This window comes from Schistocerca cancellata, chromosome 4 (assembly GCF_023864275.1).
Source record: "Schistocerca cancellata isolate TAMUIC-IGC-003103 chromosome 4, iqSchCanc2.1, whole genome shotgun sequence".
NCBI classification, from domain to species: Eukaryota; Metazoa; Arthropoda; class Insecta; order Orthoptera; family Acrididae; genus Schistocerca; species Schistocerca cancellata.
In genome coordinates, this window is record NC_064629.1 from 262,605,045 (window position 1) to 262,620,171 (window position 15,127).

The 15,127-nt window shown below is 39.5% G+C and overlaps 1 protein-coding gene across 3 annotated transcripts in view; it reads left to right on the plus strand.

Moving 5' to 3' along the window:
* LOC126183825 (protein lap1) overlaps positions 1 to 15,127 on the plus strand; it is a 180,142-nt gene that overhangs the window by 107,940 nt on the left and 57,075 nt on the right. For all 3 annotated transcript variants that reach the window (XM_049926079.1, XM_049926080.1, XM_049926081.1), the window contains 3 exons: positions 10,023 to 10,242; positions 11,976 to 12,269; positions 14,066 to 14,274. In XM_049926079.1, coding sequence (XP_049782036.1) covers positions 10,023 to 10,242; positions 11,976 to 12,269; positions 14,066 to 14,274 — 723 coding nt within the window. The remainder of the gene's footprint in view (positions 1 to 10,022; positions 10,243 to 11,975; positions 12,270 to 14,065; positions 14,275 to 15,127) is intronic.

Here is a 15,127-nt window from a genome sequence, read left to right on the forward strand (position 1 = left end):
AAAATTTATTCTTAAGCAACATGAATTATGTTACATGTGAGAATGTGGGATGGATATCTAAATCACAGAGCGTTCGAAACTGAACAGTTTGAGGACCAGCCACTTACAAGAATTTCGAGCCGAGACATTTATGTCAGAATTTTAAATTTACATTTGTGTGATGTATCTTAAAGTATAACACATGAAAAAAAATCAATATTACATGTGAAAGCTTAGCTTCTGTTGTAGCGTGTTAATCTTAGCGAACAAAATTATATGTGGAAGCTTAGCTTTTCTTGTAGACATACGGTACTGTGTACATTAATGTAAACCATTAACTTTTCCTTTTGCGTGTTCGCGCTATGTAATCAGTGATCTTGCTATTGGCTGACTGTAACAGGTGTCCTATGCTCTGAATAGCTGCTGTCATCGGCTGGGGAAATCTCGTGGCTTGAGATATGACTCGCTTACAAAAGGACATCGCAACTTCGGTTTCAATGCTCTGGAAACTAACGCGCTGTGTTTGGCGCAATTCGAATTTATACTTACGTAATACGAAAATATGCAGCGTATATGTTGCTGAAAATCAAAGGTCTTTCCAAAACTTCTCTCCTTTTTTTAATTAAAAGTCTCTCTCGAAAACTTCTCTGCCCCGTCTTTTCTTTTTTTTTCCGGGGAGTTCTACGCGATTGTATAAAACGTGAACCATTCAAAGGATTGATAAGTTTTACAGTTCCGAGGGAAAATCTACGGAAAACCTACTGTCACTTAGCATAGAAAAAGTGTATTTTCGCCCGGGAAAAAGCATATTTTTTAAACGGGATATCCGGGAGAAATCCGGGAATAATCCGGGAATTTTTTTTCCTTGTCCCCGTATACACCCTGGGTATACAAAGGAGTGATAATTGGGTGTGTAGTATATACATTAGTATACATCCATAGCCAAAGATACTTATTACATAGTTGTGCCATAAACTATGTATGTTAAGACTTAAGCCTAAAATATTAATTTGTAAAATAAGAATTATATTTTGCCTCATGTTGAGCTATCAGTTTTTCAAACTGAAAATCTCTCATTGAGGAAGGTGTCAAATGTCTGTGGTGAACAGACTGAGAAATTCTTGCCTGGGTGCTGTTAATGTGGTCTGTGAGTGTTGTGAATTCTCCATCTTCCACAAGATAATAAAAGTCTTTGACTGCTAAATATACTGCCAACAATTCAGGACTGTAGATATAATAGTAACGTTGTGTTTCGGTGAGAGACCAGGACAATATTATAAGTAGTTCAGATGTTACTTTTGCAGGTGGTGTAATGAAGCACCTCTAATGCAGTCAGGAGTATCAACCATCAAAATTAAGGGAAGAACTGTTGAGGGATGAGTAAGCTGAATTGCATTAGATAGTTCATCTTTTAGCTTCTTGAATAATTTTTCTGCTATTTCAGTCTGTGGAATAGGGCAGTTGTCCTTTTTCATTGTATTTTTGCACAATTTAAACAAAGGTTGCTGAGTTTCTGTTGTATGTGTAGAATTTCACTAGCCCTAAAGAAAGACGTATTATGCTAATGTTTTACAACGAGGTATGTCTTTGATTATTTTCTCCTTTTATTCTCACTACCCACGCAGGTGTGACAACACCACAGAATCGCCAATGTTGACACAATTGTGACTATACTTACCAATGGCAGGTTGGCTGCAAGCCTGGGAAAGTGAACTCCAGAGGAGCAAAACCTCCACCAGAACAATGCCACATCTGACCCTGTTGTCCTGCTGACTTGGAGGCGGTGCTGTCAAGGGTCTAACATGTCACACCTGCTACTGGTTGGAGTGACAGATCAGCTACTCCTGACCTGCATATATCCAGCAGCCATCCCTGCTTCCATCCAAAAGATCAGGCGCAAGCAGCAGCACTGTGAGGAAAACATGGCAGACCACAACAGTCTGGGGCAAGCAACTTTGGGTGTAACAGATCCTAAATACCATGCTTTTGGTGCCCATGCACAAGTTCCAACGGACTACACCCATTAAGCAGTGTTGCCCAGTATGTAGCCAGAAAACTCGACTGTGCATCATCTTGAGATGAGGCAGACGTGGACATCTTCATTTGGGTCTCAAACGTATGCATGAAATGGTCCACCACAGAGTTAGACAGCAGGTGAAACAGGATGTTAGGTGCTGGATACCACTGCAAATGCAAAAGTCTTCAAACTCCTGTGACAGAAATTGCAGATCATTATCACATATGAGAGTCCAGGGGCAGCCCTAAATGGCAAAAATGACTATCAACTTGTGACACCAACGATAATGTGGAGGACAGTTTGGTGATATATAGGAAATTTGACAATGCATCAATCACCAATGACAACATGGTTCCCAAAAAAAGGACCTGCAAAGTCGACATCCACACTGTCCCAAGGGTGCTCCAGGATTCACCAAGGGGAAAAAATGACATGGCAAGACAGTCTTGTTTTGTGCACAAGCCATGCAAGTCCACACAGAATGTCCAGTACTGTGGTTTATCATGGCCAGTAGATGTGATGAAGCCTTCATACGAGTTGTACCCCAAAGCGACGCATGCAGCAGCTGAGTTTGTGAGGATGCAGTGCAAGAGGGACAACCAATCGACAGTTTTGCTCGTCCATGGCGGGCATGAGGACCCCATGGACAACAGTGAGTCAATCACGTGTGAGAAAAAATGTACCGTATTTACTCGAATCTAAGCCGCACTCGAATCTAAGCCGCACCAGAAAAATGACACTCGAAATAAAGGAAAAAAAAAATTCCCGAATCTAAGCCGCACCTGAAATTTGAGACTCGAAATTCAAGGGGAGAGAAAAGTTGTAGGCCGCATCTCCAAATCGAAACAAAGTTGGTCCATTGTAATATGAGACACAATTTAGGTCGATGAATGACGATACAGCTACAGTAGTTTGGTTCGAGTCGTAAGCTTAGCAGTTAAGCTTTACCACGTAGCCATTGCTATGCGTCAGGCGCTCCGTCCGTATTTATACGGGTGCCCTTCCTTTTTCACGTGCTTCGTCTGGTTTGAATCGATTGCTTATTTTGCTTTGATCTGATAAGTGCCGTTTTCTTTGTTACAGGTGTTTGCGTCACTCTTAAGCTGAAAATGCATTACTGCACTGTGTCATGCATTGTTTGTCGCATTCTGATAGTGCATATTTACGGCCTGACGCCGCTCGCGGCATGGCTTGCATTTGTGCGTGCTACCGCCGCGTACAATTAAAAAAAAAAAAAAAAAAAAAGAGAGAGAGGACATGTCTCATTAGCGAAACAATGGCAAGAGACTGCTATTTGTTGTTACTTACACTGCTGCTTTCTTTGATAATGATCAACAAGAATCAAATAATAGACTGCGTATGATAGAACATGTTCTGAACGAGAGTTGGGCGAAAATTTTTCTCCGTTTGAAAATCTTTGCTGCCGCTTCTTTATTACATCAAATTCTGCACAGAAATTAGAGTCATCTTAGATTTAGAAATCTAGTCAATTCCTGTGCTTCATTTCTGACTGTATCACTATTAGGAATAAGAATAATACGAATATAAACATGACACGATACGTATATTCTTCCGCGTTTGCTGTTGTCTCACTCTAGTTTCGTAGTTTATTAGGCAGACAGGATTTAAATGAGATAGCAGCAAACACGAAAATACATGGCAAAATGTTTATATTCGTATTATTCTTATGGTGAAGAGAATACTGTATGTGATTCAAATTTCATCAGGTTCCTATTAGCAACCATCTCTTCTCACAGGTAGTACACTGAAATTGTGCTACATTCGAAGATGAACAATACGGAATTTGTATTTACTTCGTTGGATAATGTATGAAAATGCAGTGGTCGAAACTCGCGGCGGAGAAAAAAAGCTCGTCTTCAACTTTTTTTTAAAATTTATTTACTGACGCAGAGGTTTTGGTGCCAGTATTTATCTTTGTGCCTACAAAGCATATATTCGACGGTAGAAGTTAGTTGTGGTGGCATGTACCAACATTTTTCATAACTTCCGCTTGCTTTGCATTTGATTCTAAGCCGCAGGCGGTTTTTCGGATTATGAAAACCGGAAAAAAAGTGCGGCTTAGATTCGAGTAAATACGGTATGTCATGGTGAAGGTGCCTCCAAGAGAGCGCACGTAGGCCACCCCACCTGGACAGCTGAAACGATTTTCCGAAGAAGCAGTTTGCCAGCCATGGTGTCTGAGATCTTCTATGCCATTAAAGAAAAAATCCATCAAAATGTGCTGCAAGTCATCATACAAGGTGAAAACGAGAACTCCTGGTTCGGTCCCACTGGTAATTGTGACCATGCGTACACATTTGCATGCTGGGCAGTTGACACAATCAAGTGTTATAACAATAATTACTGAGAAATAGCGCCCTTCTCTACAGTTGGTCGGTGGTCCTATTCAGTAGCTTGGAATGAAGACTGAATAAGGAAACTATCGGCTTGTGATGGTGATGAGTAAGAACTTCTCCCCATTCGAGAAAGAGCGAAACTTTTTGATTGCAAAAGCGATAGCCAGTGCCTCCTTTTCCATCTGTGAATAATTATGTTACACCACAGAAAGTGCCTTCAGTGCATAAACAATGGACTGCCCGGTGTCATCCGGGTTCTGATGCGGCGTGACTGCACAAATGCCATACTGAGGCGCATCACAGGCCCGAGTTAATGGTTTACCACACCTATATGAACCCAAACAGGGAACAGACCCCAAACACTGCTTAAGGGACTGAAAAGCCTTTTGACATTCCGCAGACATGACAGATTTGTCACCCTTTTGGTGAAGCCAATTAAGAATGGCTAATGCTGGTGTCCTGGGGAATGAGTGTAGCGTAATATGAAATCTTGCCAAAAAAGAATTGGAGCTCTTTCTGGTTCTTGGGCACCAGCAAGTTGACAATGTCTTTCACATGCTCATTCACACAGATGAGGCCATCTGTGCTAAGCACATGACCTCAAAATGCAGCTTTGGGGGGAAAAAACTATTTTTCCAACTTGCAACAAAGGCTGTTCTCCAGAAGATGTTAGAAAACTGCCTGTAGTCTGTGTAAATGCTCCTCTCGCATGGAACCTGTGAACCATATGTCATTGAGGTAGCTTACACAACAAAGATTGCCTTGAATGAACTACCCCAAATTGATAAATTCTAGTCGCTGAGCGGATTCCAAAATGCAAAAAGCCCAAAGGGGTTGTTAAACACTAAGAAATGCAGAGAAGTTGTGGTCCAATGGCAACTGGAGGTGTGTGTCGCACAAGTCGATATGTGAAAAATACTGCCCTCCCTGGCAACTTTGTCAACTACTCCTCCAGCTGCGTCATCAGATACAAATCTATGAAATATTGTGCCTTGAACATCTGTTTAAAAATGCCGCAAATGTGCACAGTGTGTCTGGTTTCTGAACTGCCACCAAAGAGGTGGCCAACTGACTCACAAAATAGAAGACATGATGCTGAGGTCCTGCCAACAGCCTTGACCCTGTTGCGCATCATGAAGGAAATGGCATGGGGGCAACAAAATTTAGTTATTGCAGGTGGCTTAAGGGAGACGTGTACCTTGAAATTTTCTGCTTGGCCCAAGGTGTTCTCAAACAACTGTAGTAAAGAGTCCAAATCTTGAAAGGTGGACTTGATGAGACCCTAAATGTGCTTCATAAACTCTCTGGAAACCAAAAACAAAAAAGGCATTTAAACAAAAAATATTTTGCTTCAATGGCGAATTCACCACTAACAGCATAAGTTGCCTTTCCACATTCTTGTGACGTGGAGAGATAGAGGATTTCCCCCCTCAAAGGAATACATTGTTTACTGTAAGACACAACATGATGTAGTGATATTTGCAATGCAGGGCAGCCCAAAAGCTTCTATGTATCCAAGTTAATTAGGCTGACCTGTAGAGGACTGGTGTGCAGCACACAGAAACATGTAATAGAGACACTTAACTTTAGCTTTTGAGCTCTCTGTTTTTTTTAGGCAGCCTCCGAGTCCAGGCCTCTGACGACTATCTTGCAGCTCGCTGACTGTCACAAACAGTTGCTAAATGACATTTTTTGTGTCAGACCCCACATGTGGCCTCCATGTATGGGCAGTCCTGTTGAACAATCTGAGCAGGACCACTGGCTTGCCTACTGAGCGAAAACAGGTGTGGAAAGAGACTGACACAAAGAACCTGAAAAACATCACGAGTGAGGATTACGACACCTCGGTTTACACATACTCAATGAGCCTGACGTGGGTGACAATGGGCAGCGCTGTGACATCATGTTATCAACATGTATCATGTCAGTGGAAGATATGGTTGCCTGGCTCACCGCATGGGGTACCGGGAAGTTTTTACTGTGCATGTCTAACTTTGCCACCTGTCAATTGTCAGAAAGTTTTTCCTTTGCCACTGCTATAATATCAAATGATTCAGCAATCTTAGCAACATTGGCTAAAGAAGGGTAGGACAAAGCCAATGCCATAGTTTGTACCTCCGGGTCAGGTGTTAACCATATGTTTGTATTCCTAATTAGTGAGTCCACATATGAGGTAGCACACTGGGGCCACTTAAACCAACAGTAGTGTGAAACCTTGTGGGTCAGCAACCCACACCACATATGACTGCCCGGGGCACTTGTGGTGTTGGTTAAACTGTAAATGTGCCGCCAACATGTGTTTTTGATGACCAAAATACTGTGTGAGCAACGAACAGAGGTCACCAAAGTTAAGTTCTTCCGGGTCAGTTAAGGGCTTCAGATTCTGTACAACCTCCTATAATCCCCAACTGCTGGACAATAACAAGGTAGCCTTATCAACTGGACTGATGATACGTCTTACCTGGCAGTACAGCAAGAATGGGTGCATGTAATTCTCTCACCTTTCCATTGAAGTCTGTGAATGGGGTCATGGGACAACATGGCATGGGTATCAAGTAATTGTGCATTATGTTTGGGCAGTTTCTGCATCTGCTCCAGCTTTTGGAGGTAAAACTACTACCGCCAGCATTGCAAAAACACCGGGTCTGTGGTAGCCATGATTTAACACTGCAAAGAACGAAAAGCGTCACACACATAAGAACTTTCTACATTGGCACTTAGTCACCACTTAGTATCTGCATAGGCATGACAGTTCTGCGGAATTGTAAGTCAGCACAAATGTAACTGTACTATGGTGGGTTGATTACAAGCCTGGATAGCTGAACCCTATAAGAGGCAACAAATGTCGATGTGCAGGTCAATCTACGGGAGAGCAGAGACTCTGAACACCATGTGCAGAACAAGCATGGAGAGAAACACAACACACGACCAGGGCAAGAGACTGACATCTGACCACACGGAAACAGAGCACTGCATGGGGCGAAGGCACGGTCTGCAGCCATTCAAATTAGCATTAGAACTGCTGGGCTATGTGTGTTGTCACTGGCATGTAAACACCTAGGTCAGTGGCTCTGTCCACACACTGTCCGTGAGAGCATTCTGTACTATTCCACTGCAATAACCACACCAGCTCTTCTGTATACATCTCAGTGTCTGCTGATGGGAGTACTAAATATTCTAAATGTGAAAGTCGTTGGTGTGACACATGATAACCCAAGAATGATATCTCTTTCTTGCCAAAAGTGCATTTTCCTGTGTTAAATTTAAGTGGTATTGACCCAGCCACTCGAAAAGCTGTTGCATATTTGTTAAAAGTTCTTCCTCTGATGCTGAAGCCACTAGAATATCATTGAAGTAGGAATACACATAAGGCAAATAATGCAAAATGCTATGATGGGGAATGTTGTGCTGCATTGTTTAGACCAAATGGCATTTTCAAAAATTTGGAAGTCCAAGTGGTGTAATCACAGTTGTTTTAATCACATTTTCTGATGCAACAGTAATGTGGTGGTAAGCTTGGATAAGGTCAGTTTAAGAGAATATATTTCTGTTGGAGAGATGGCAGTTGAAATCTTGTAAAAGAGGTATTGGGATTAGCCTGTCACCATGACAGCATTTAAAACTTGATAATTTCCACAGTGACACCAATTTCCATCTTTCTTTGAAACAAGTTTGAGAGGACTAGATTTGGTCTTTTAGAAAGACAAGATATTCCAAGGTTGATCAACTCTAGAAATTCTAATTCTGCTTGAACTAATTTTTGTTGGTTATAAGCATCTGGCTTGTGCATGCACAGGAGGTCCGGTAATTGTGATCATGTTTTGAACATTAACTTCAGGAAACAGTAATTAGGTTTCTCTATGAGAAGGTTAAGACATATCTTTAGCAGACTCCTGATATTTGTGCTGTGCACCAATCAAAATCACTAAACTGCCAGTAGGTACTTCCGCAAAGCCTGTGCTAGCGATTAGAGCTCGTTGGTCAAGCAACTTTTTGGACTTTATCAAGCAACAGAGCATATTAGCTCAAAAACTCAACACCAGTGATTGGCTGATAAACACCTGCAAGAAGAAATGGCCATGGAAATCTTCTTTGAAGGTCTGTTTTCAGACTCGGTACGTGTTCACCATGTGGGCATGTGTATTACATAACTATTTGCAGCTTAGTGTTGCTGTTTCGGAATGTTTTTGCGATCTAGTACTTTGTTTGGCAGTATGGAAACATCAGTTCTGGAATCACCTAAAAATTGAAGATTTTTTGTGTCAATTATGAATAAACAACAGGACAATTTAGCCTCCTGACTCTGTACCATGTCAAGTGGGAAGCATTTTAGGTCTCCATGTGGGTCCTAGCAGACGGTCAAGAAACAAATGAGCATGGTGGTGTGTGTTTCTTCATACTCTGCTTGAATTTATAATGGTATCGACACATGGGATATTTCTGTGCATGCCTCAGTGATTTCAATGTGGTTCTCAGTTGTGTCCAAGTTCATAGCTGAATCTGGCTCATTAGTTGTAAAACCTGGTTTTCCAGACGAGAAAACCTGTGATCTTGAGATAGTGGTGAAACAGTTTTGGTATTATATATAAACTGACTGAGTGTCGTGTTCTCATAAGAGACTTTGTTAGCTATAGAAACCATTGCATCTAGACTTACATCTTGATTAGCTGCTAGGATAGAATGTTCATTGGTTGGTAGTTGTTGAAGGAGTACAGTTCTTAAAAAAATCATTGCTCAATTGTGTTCTAACAAAAGAGCACTTCTCTGTAAGCAAAGCAGATGGTTTTTGTCTCCTTGTTCTACCTCAGTTAGCAATTATTTTACTTTATATGACTGATTCCTCAAATTCTGAGGAGTCATGGTTTTAGGTTTGTGTATGAGAAAGCAGACAAAGATGATATGGATATGGAATCAGAAATTGGGCATCCCTAATGACTCAGTGTCGATGGGCCATTGAACCCTAATCTTCCTTCCTTCCGAAATTAGCTCAGCAACTTTGCTATCTAGTGGTCATGAAATGCAGTGATGTTCTGTCATATCGTTTCTTGTATTTGTGATAACAAATTGATGTTCCGCTTCTAAAAACCATATTTTTCACATTTTCCCACCAGAAAGATCACAGCCTTAAATTGATACAGCAAATTTGAATAACGTTTGTGATTTTTAAATACTCATCTCTAATTTGTGTCAACAGTTGTGGTTCTGGGTAAAATAACTATTTATTTAGCACCACTTTTTGTTACACACAACAGCAGCACAAAACTATAATGAATGCACATATCTTTTAACAATAATATTGCAGTGGATAGACAGTAACAAAGAACTATATAATCTAATGTGTATTCATACTTTGTCATATTTTGTTACATCATTTGCGGTTACAGTGACATGTCTTCAATACTACCATATGTTTCCGTACAACATGCTCAAATATTTTATTAAATGTCATTGACTGAATTACTAAACTAGGAGTTAGAGATATATCCTATAGTGTTGTCTTGTTTTGTATACACTGTGTGATAATAACAATTTATAGTCGTAAATGGTTACACTAAAGTAAAATGTCAGTGAATTTATTATTTGAGATTACCTATTCAAATTGTGCTATATGTGAACTGTGTTTTTACCTTTTTTCATTAACACAACTCTTACATGAACCGTAATTTTAGACTGTCCCTGAAACCCTTGGGAATTTGAAGGCTTTAGTCACCCTCAAATTAGATGACAATGAACTTGTAGGATTGCCAAACAACATGGGCAAATTATCCAGTTTGGAAGAGCTGATTGTGAGTCAAAATGACTTAACAATGCTTCCAGCTTCAATTGGACTTCTGAGGAAGCTTCACATTCTGAATGTAGATGACAACATTTTACAAGAACTTCCACCAGGTAATGTTGTGAAGGAATTTAAGTAAAACTTATTTAATGCTAATTAATGAAAATTAATGTCTCAAACACTTAAGTTTACTGTGTAAAATCATTGTGTTTTATGTAGTTATAAAATCTGTTCAAGTAAGCCTCCATATTTTCTGCTGTCCCGTGGACACATAGTCCAAGGCTACAGAATTCATTTCATGACTGTGAGAATATTATAACAAGTACAGTCTGTTCTGTTTTTATAGTATACAGTGAATATTTTATGATATATGAAAAATGTTAAGAATTTATTCAGATGTTCAGTGAAGCACTAATCATACATTTTAATATGTTAGATGGACAGACAGTTTCATTGAGTGCAGACTGTAGTTATCAGCCATTTTAGCAAACGATGCTCAAGCTGTCAGTCACGGCGCAGTTATATGATGAAGGGCATTTAATATTTAGATAGGGGCCTCCACTGTCTCTATGGCATATTTTGTGGACCTTTCTCCAAGGGGAAGTACTTGTTTTTAGTTCTCTTTTCTTCCGTTGATTGGGCTTACTGTATAGTCACTTTTAACTTTATTTACGTATTGGTGTTCTTAAGTTATGACCTGGGTGCTTATGACCTCAGTTTGTGTTTGTGCTCTAAAACAAAAGAAAAAAAAGTGCAACAGGAGAGATTTTGATTAGAGACAGTGCACATTTTTTGCCATTTACATTTTCCTTTTCTCTTGGGAACCTGTTACAAATAAAGGCTACAGAACAATACACTACTTTTTGTTAGTTTAGGAAGCAAAATTGTGGTCAAATGGTTATTGTCGCATGTTTACTGTGTATGGTACAAAAGCTTCTCAGTGGTACAGATACAAGTAGCACTTTGAGGTCCAGTCACGTAAAAAAAAAAAAAATTGGGTCCAGAAAACCAAGCCATTTATGCCATTATTTATAATGTTTCTGGCACATTTGTATAAAACTTATGAATGAAAGTAACTTTCGCTTGATGTGTCACTGACAAGTAACATAGCTATGAAACTTGGACCATACTGCTACAGCATATCACAGAAGCTAACTGAAAGGAGGACATAGTGATACAAACAGAATTGATATTTTTGTTCAAAGACAATAATTACACTAAAGTCATGGTCATATATGAAAGTCCTCTGGACAATTACAAAGAGTTGGACATGGTTCTTAATATGGTGTGTGATCACCACGGACAGCAATGCATGCTCCGCAACCTGCTCCCATGCTGCTCACAAAGTTGGTAAGGAGTTTGTATGTTAGGGAATTGCAATCCTCTGCCACTGCAATTGGAAGGTGCATGGGGATACTGCAATATGTCTACCCAACTTTTGCATCCCACACGTGCTTGATGTGGTTTAAGTTGGGGGAATGGGCAGTCCTGTCCATTTACTGAATATCCTCTCATTCCAAGAGCTCCTCCACCAGAACTGTTTGATGCATTTGTGCATTGTCAGACTGATTGCTTTGGATATCCATTTGCATTACAAGAAATAATGAACACATTCTTCAATAATGAGATAAACCCGGGTTGTTTTTTTACAGACATTATGATTATTTGCATAAGGGAAACTGGTTTTCCTAAGTGACACACTATTCATGAATTTGGAGGAAACTAGTAAGATACCTAATGGATTGAAAAATATATTTTGGTAATTCTTGTGGAATAGTTGTTTTCTTGTAACATGTGTTTGGTGTGTGAATACTGTGCTGAAATAGTTAAACTTTTTTAATTTTAGAAATTGGAAGCTGTTCCAGCCTGTCCATATTAAGTGTGTGTGGAAATAAACTCCATTACATCCCTGCTGAAATTGGACACCTGTCAAAATTGTGTGTATTGAATTTGAGTAAAAATCGTCTGAAAAATTTACCTGTTTCAATTCTGAATCTCACACAACTTAATGCTCTGTGGCTATCAGACAACCAGAGCATGCCTCTGCCCACTTTGCAACAAGAAATGGACAGAGAGACTAATCAAATGGTTTGTGTGAATTTTATGTTACCACAGAGCTCCCAGAAATATCACATTTCAGGTGAGTTTTGACTTCACATACAGTATGTAATTGTTTTTATTTTATTTTAGAATGTATTTGACATAGATCATTTCATTTTGTATTTGTAATGTATGGATGACAACCCCCCCTTCCCCCCCCCCCCCCCCCCCCCACTCCTCATTCCCATACAATTCCTTCAAGATCTTTCGTCCCCCACCCCTCTTTTTCTCTAGTTCCATAGAATTCCTTCAGTGGCAGTGGTGATAAGGAGAGTTTTTCAATTGGAGTTTGCAGTGGAATTATAACAGTAAAATATCATACATTCGTTGTGTTACTGTGCTTGATGAATGTGGAGTGTACGGATTCAGTGTACCCATCTCTGACTCAGAAATTGATAGTTCACTAAATTGTAATATCATAAACACATGCTTTCCATGAAATCCTGGTTTCAAATATTCTCCATAAAACTGTACAGTCCACTGCAATTGAATTGGAAGATACTAGTTGCTGCATTGAGGGGGCACAGTCCTATGTTGTGAGTACATTGATTCAAGGAAACGCATCAGTAAATGCCATGGCCAACATGTTAATGTTTAAAAAATTCCACAATCATATATTGTTTCAAAGACTTTGCATAAGATGAATGATATTTAGAAAGAAGAGAGTGCATCTAGATATGAATGACATTATGGAGGACATAAGCACGAGTGACAATAATATAAATCCTCACAACTGAATAAGGGTAGCTGCCAATTGAAGCAGAAAGCATTTCTTTCATAAAACATTGTCCAGACATTCTTTTTATGTCTACCCTTGTGTAATTTTGTGTATATATATGAATATATCATATATATATGAATACATCTTTCCCATGTGGGGAAAAAAAATATATCTAAAAAGAAAGATGATGTGACTTACCAAATGAAAGCGCTGGCACGTCGATAGACACACAAACATACACACAAAACTCTAGCTTTCGCAACCAACGGTTGCCTTGTCAGGAAAGAGGGAAGGAGAGGGAAAGACGAAAGGATTTGGGTTTTAAGGGAGAGGGTAAGGAGTCACTCCAATCCCGGGAGCGGAAAGACTTACCTTAGGGGGAAAAAAGGATGGGTATACACTAGCACACACACACATATCCATCCACGGTCTGTATATATATATATATCCGCTCCCAGGATTGGAATGACTCCTTACCCTCTCCCTTAAAACCCAAATCCTTTCGTCTTTCCCTCTCCCTCTTTCCTGACGAGGCAACCGTTGGTTGCGAAAGCTAGAATTTTGTGTGTATTTTTGTGTGTCTATTGACGTGCCAGCGCTTTCGTTCGGTAAGTCACATCATCTTTCTTTATATATATATATCCTTGCTTTCCCTCTCTCTCTTTTTTTGGGGCACATAGAGAATGACATCTAGGTTTCACTTTTTTCTATGAACAACTGCAGTAAGAAAAGTACAATACTGTAATGATCATGAATCTGCTTATTCTGTCATTTACAACAAACAAAGTAGTCTGTTGGCAAATCTATGATTGTCCTTTGCATCGTAAGATAATGCACAATCATTTCAAAATGGATGTAAATTGTAAATGGATGTTCATCAATAGACAACATACAAATACCCACTGATATTAAGAGAACCTTTTTCTAGTATTTAAATAAATATTATGCAGTATTGCTGGAAATTCAGTTAAAAGATGAAGTGCTTTTGGAATAGAGTTTTGGTTTTGTGTGGTGTGGCATAACCAAGTGGTTTGATGGAAAATATCACTCATAAGTACGTACTTGTCTCCCTTTGTCATTTTATGTTGTTATCTATCCATATTATTATATTTCAGAGATGGAAAGAGTAAGAATACAGGAAATAACCAAACGACCAGATACCAAAACAAGGCGGACAAAACAACATATAAGCTTTGCAGCAGATGCAGTTGCTGAAGAACCAGGTCGCCTGATGCGAGCCCCAACTCCATACCCAAAAGAACTACGTGCAATGGCTAAGCATGCTAGGGCAATTCAGCAGATCCAAAAAAAGACTGAGAAAGAGGTGAGTTTAAAGTTTACAGTGCTACTATTTTAAGTACTGTACAGAAAGGGAATAAAATTCTTTGCAGTTTATTCCTTCTTGTTGAAGGCCACATAGTAAAGACCAATGACACATATTCAGAGGGAGCATTTTGGGCTGTAGTAAACCTTTTCTCATGTATAACGTGATGCTTTCATTGTTTTGATCATTTAGAGGGCATTTAACCCCAAAAAAGAACATGAATTTGAAACTTACAACTCTAATTAAAAACTACATCTACATCCACATGACTACTCTGCAGATCACATTTAAGTGGCCAGCAAAGGGTTCATCAAACCACCTTCGTAATAGCTCTCTATTGTTCCAATCTTTAACAACACGTTGAAAAAAGTGAACACCTACCTCTTTCCATGTGAGCTCTGATTTCCCTTATTTTATTGTGATGATCATTTCTCCCTATGTGATTCGAAGTCAACAAAGTATTTTCGCATTTGGAGGGGAAAGTTTCTTTTAATGATGTCCACTCTAAATCCTGTATCATGTCAGTGACACTCTCTCCTCTGTTTTGCGATAATAAAAAACATGCTGCTCTTCTTTGAGCTTCCTCAATGTACTTTGTTCATTCTGTCGAGTAAGGATCCCAGACCATGCAGCAGAACCCCAAAAGAGGATGGACAAGTGCAATATTAGGCAGTCTCTTTAGTAGATCTGTTACATTTTCCAAGTGTTCTATCAGTAAAATGCAGTCTTTGGTTAGCCTTCTCCACAACATTTTCTATGTGTTTTTTCCAATTCAGGTTGTTCATAATTGTAATTCGTAGGTATTTAGTCGAATTTATGGTCTTTAAATTTGACCGATTTATCGTGTAATTGC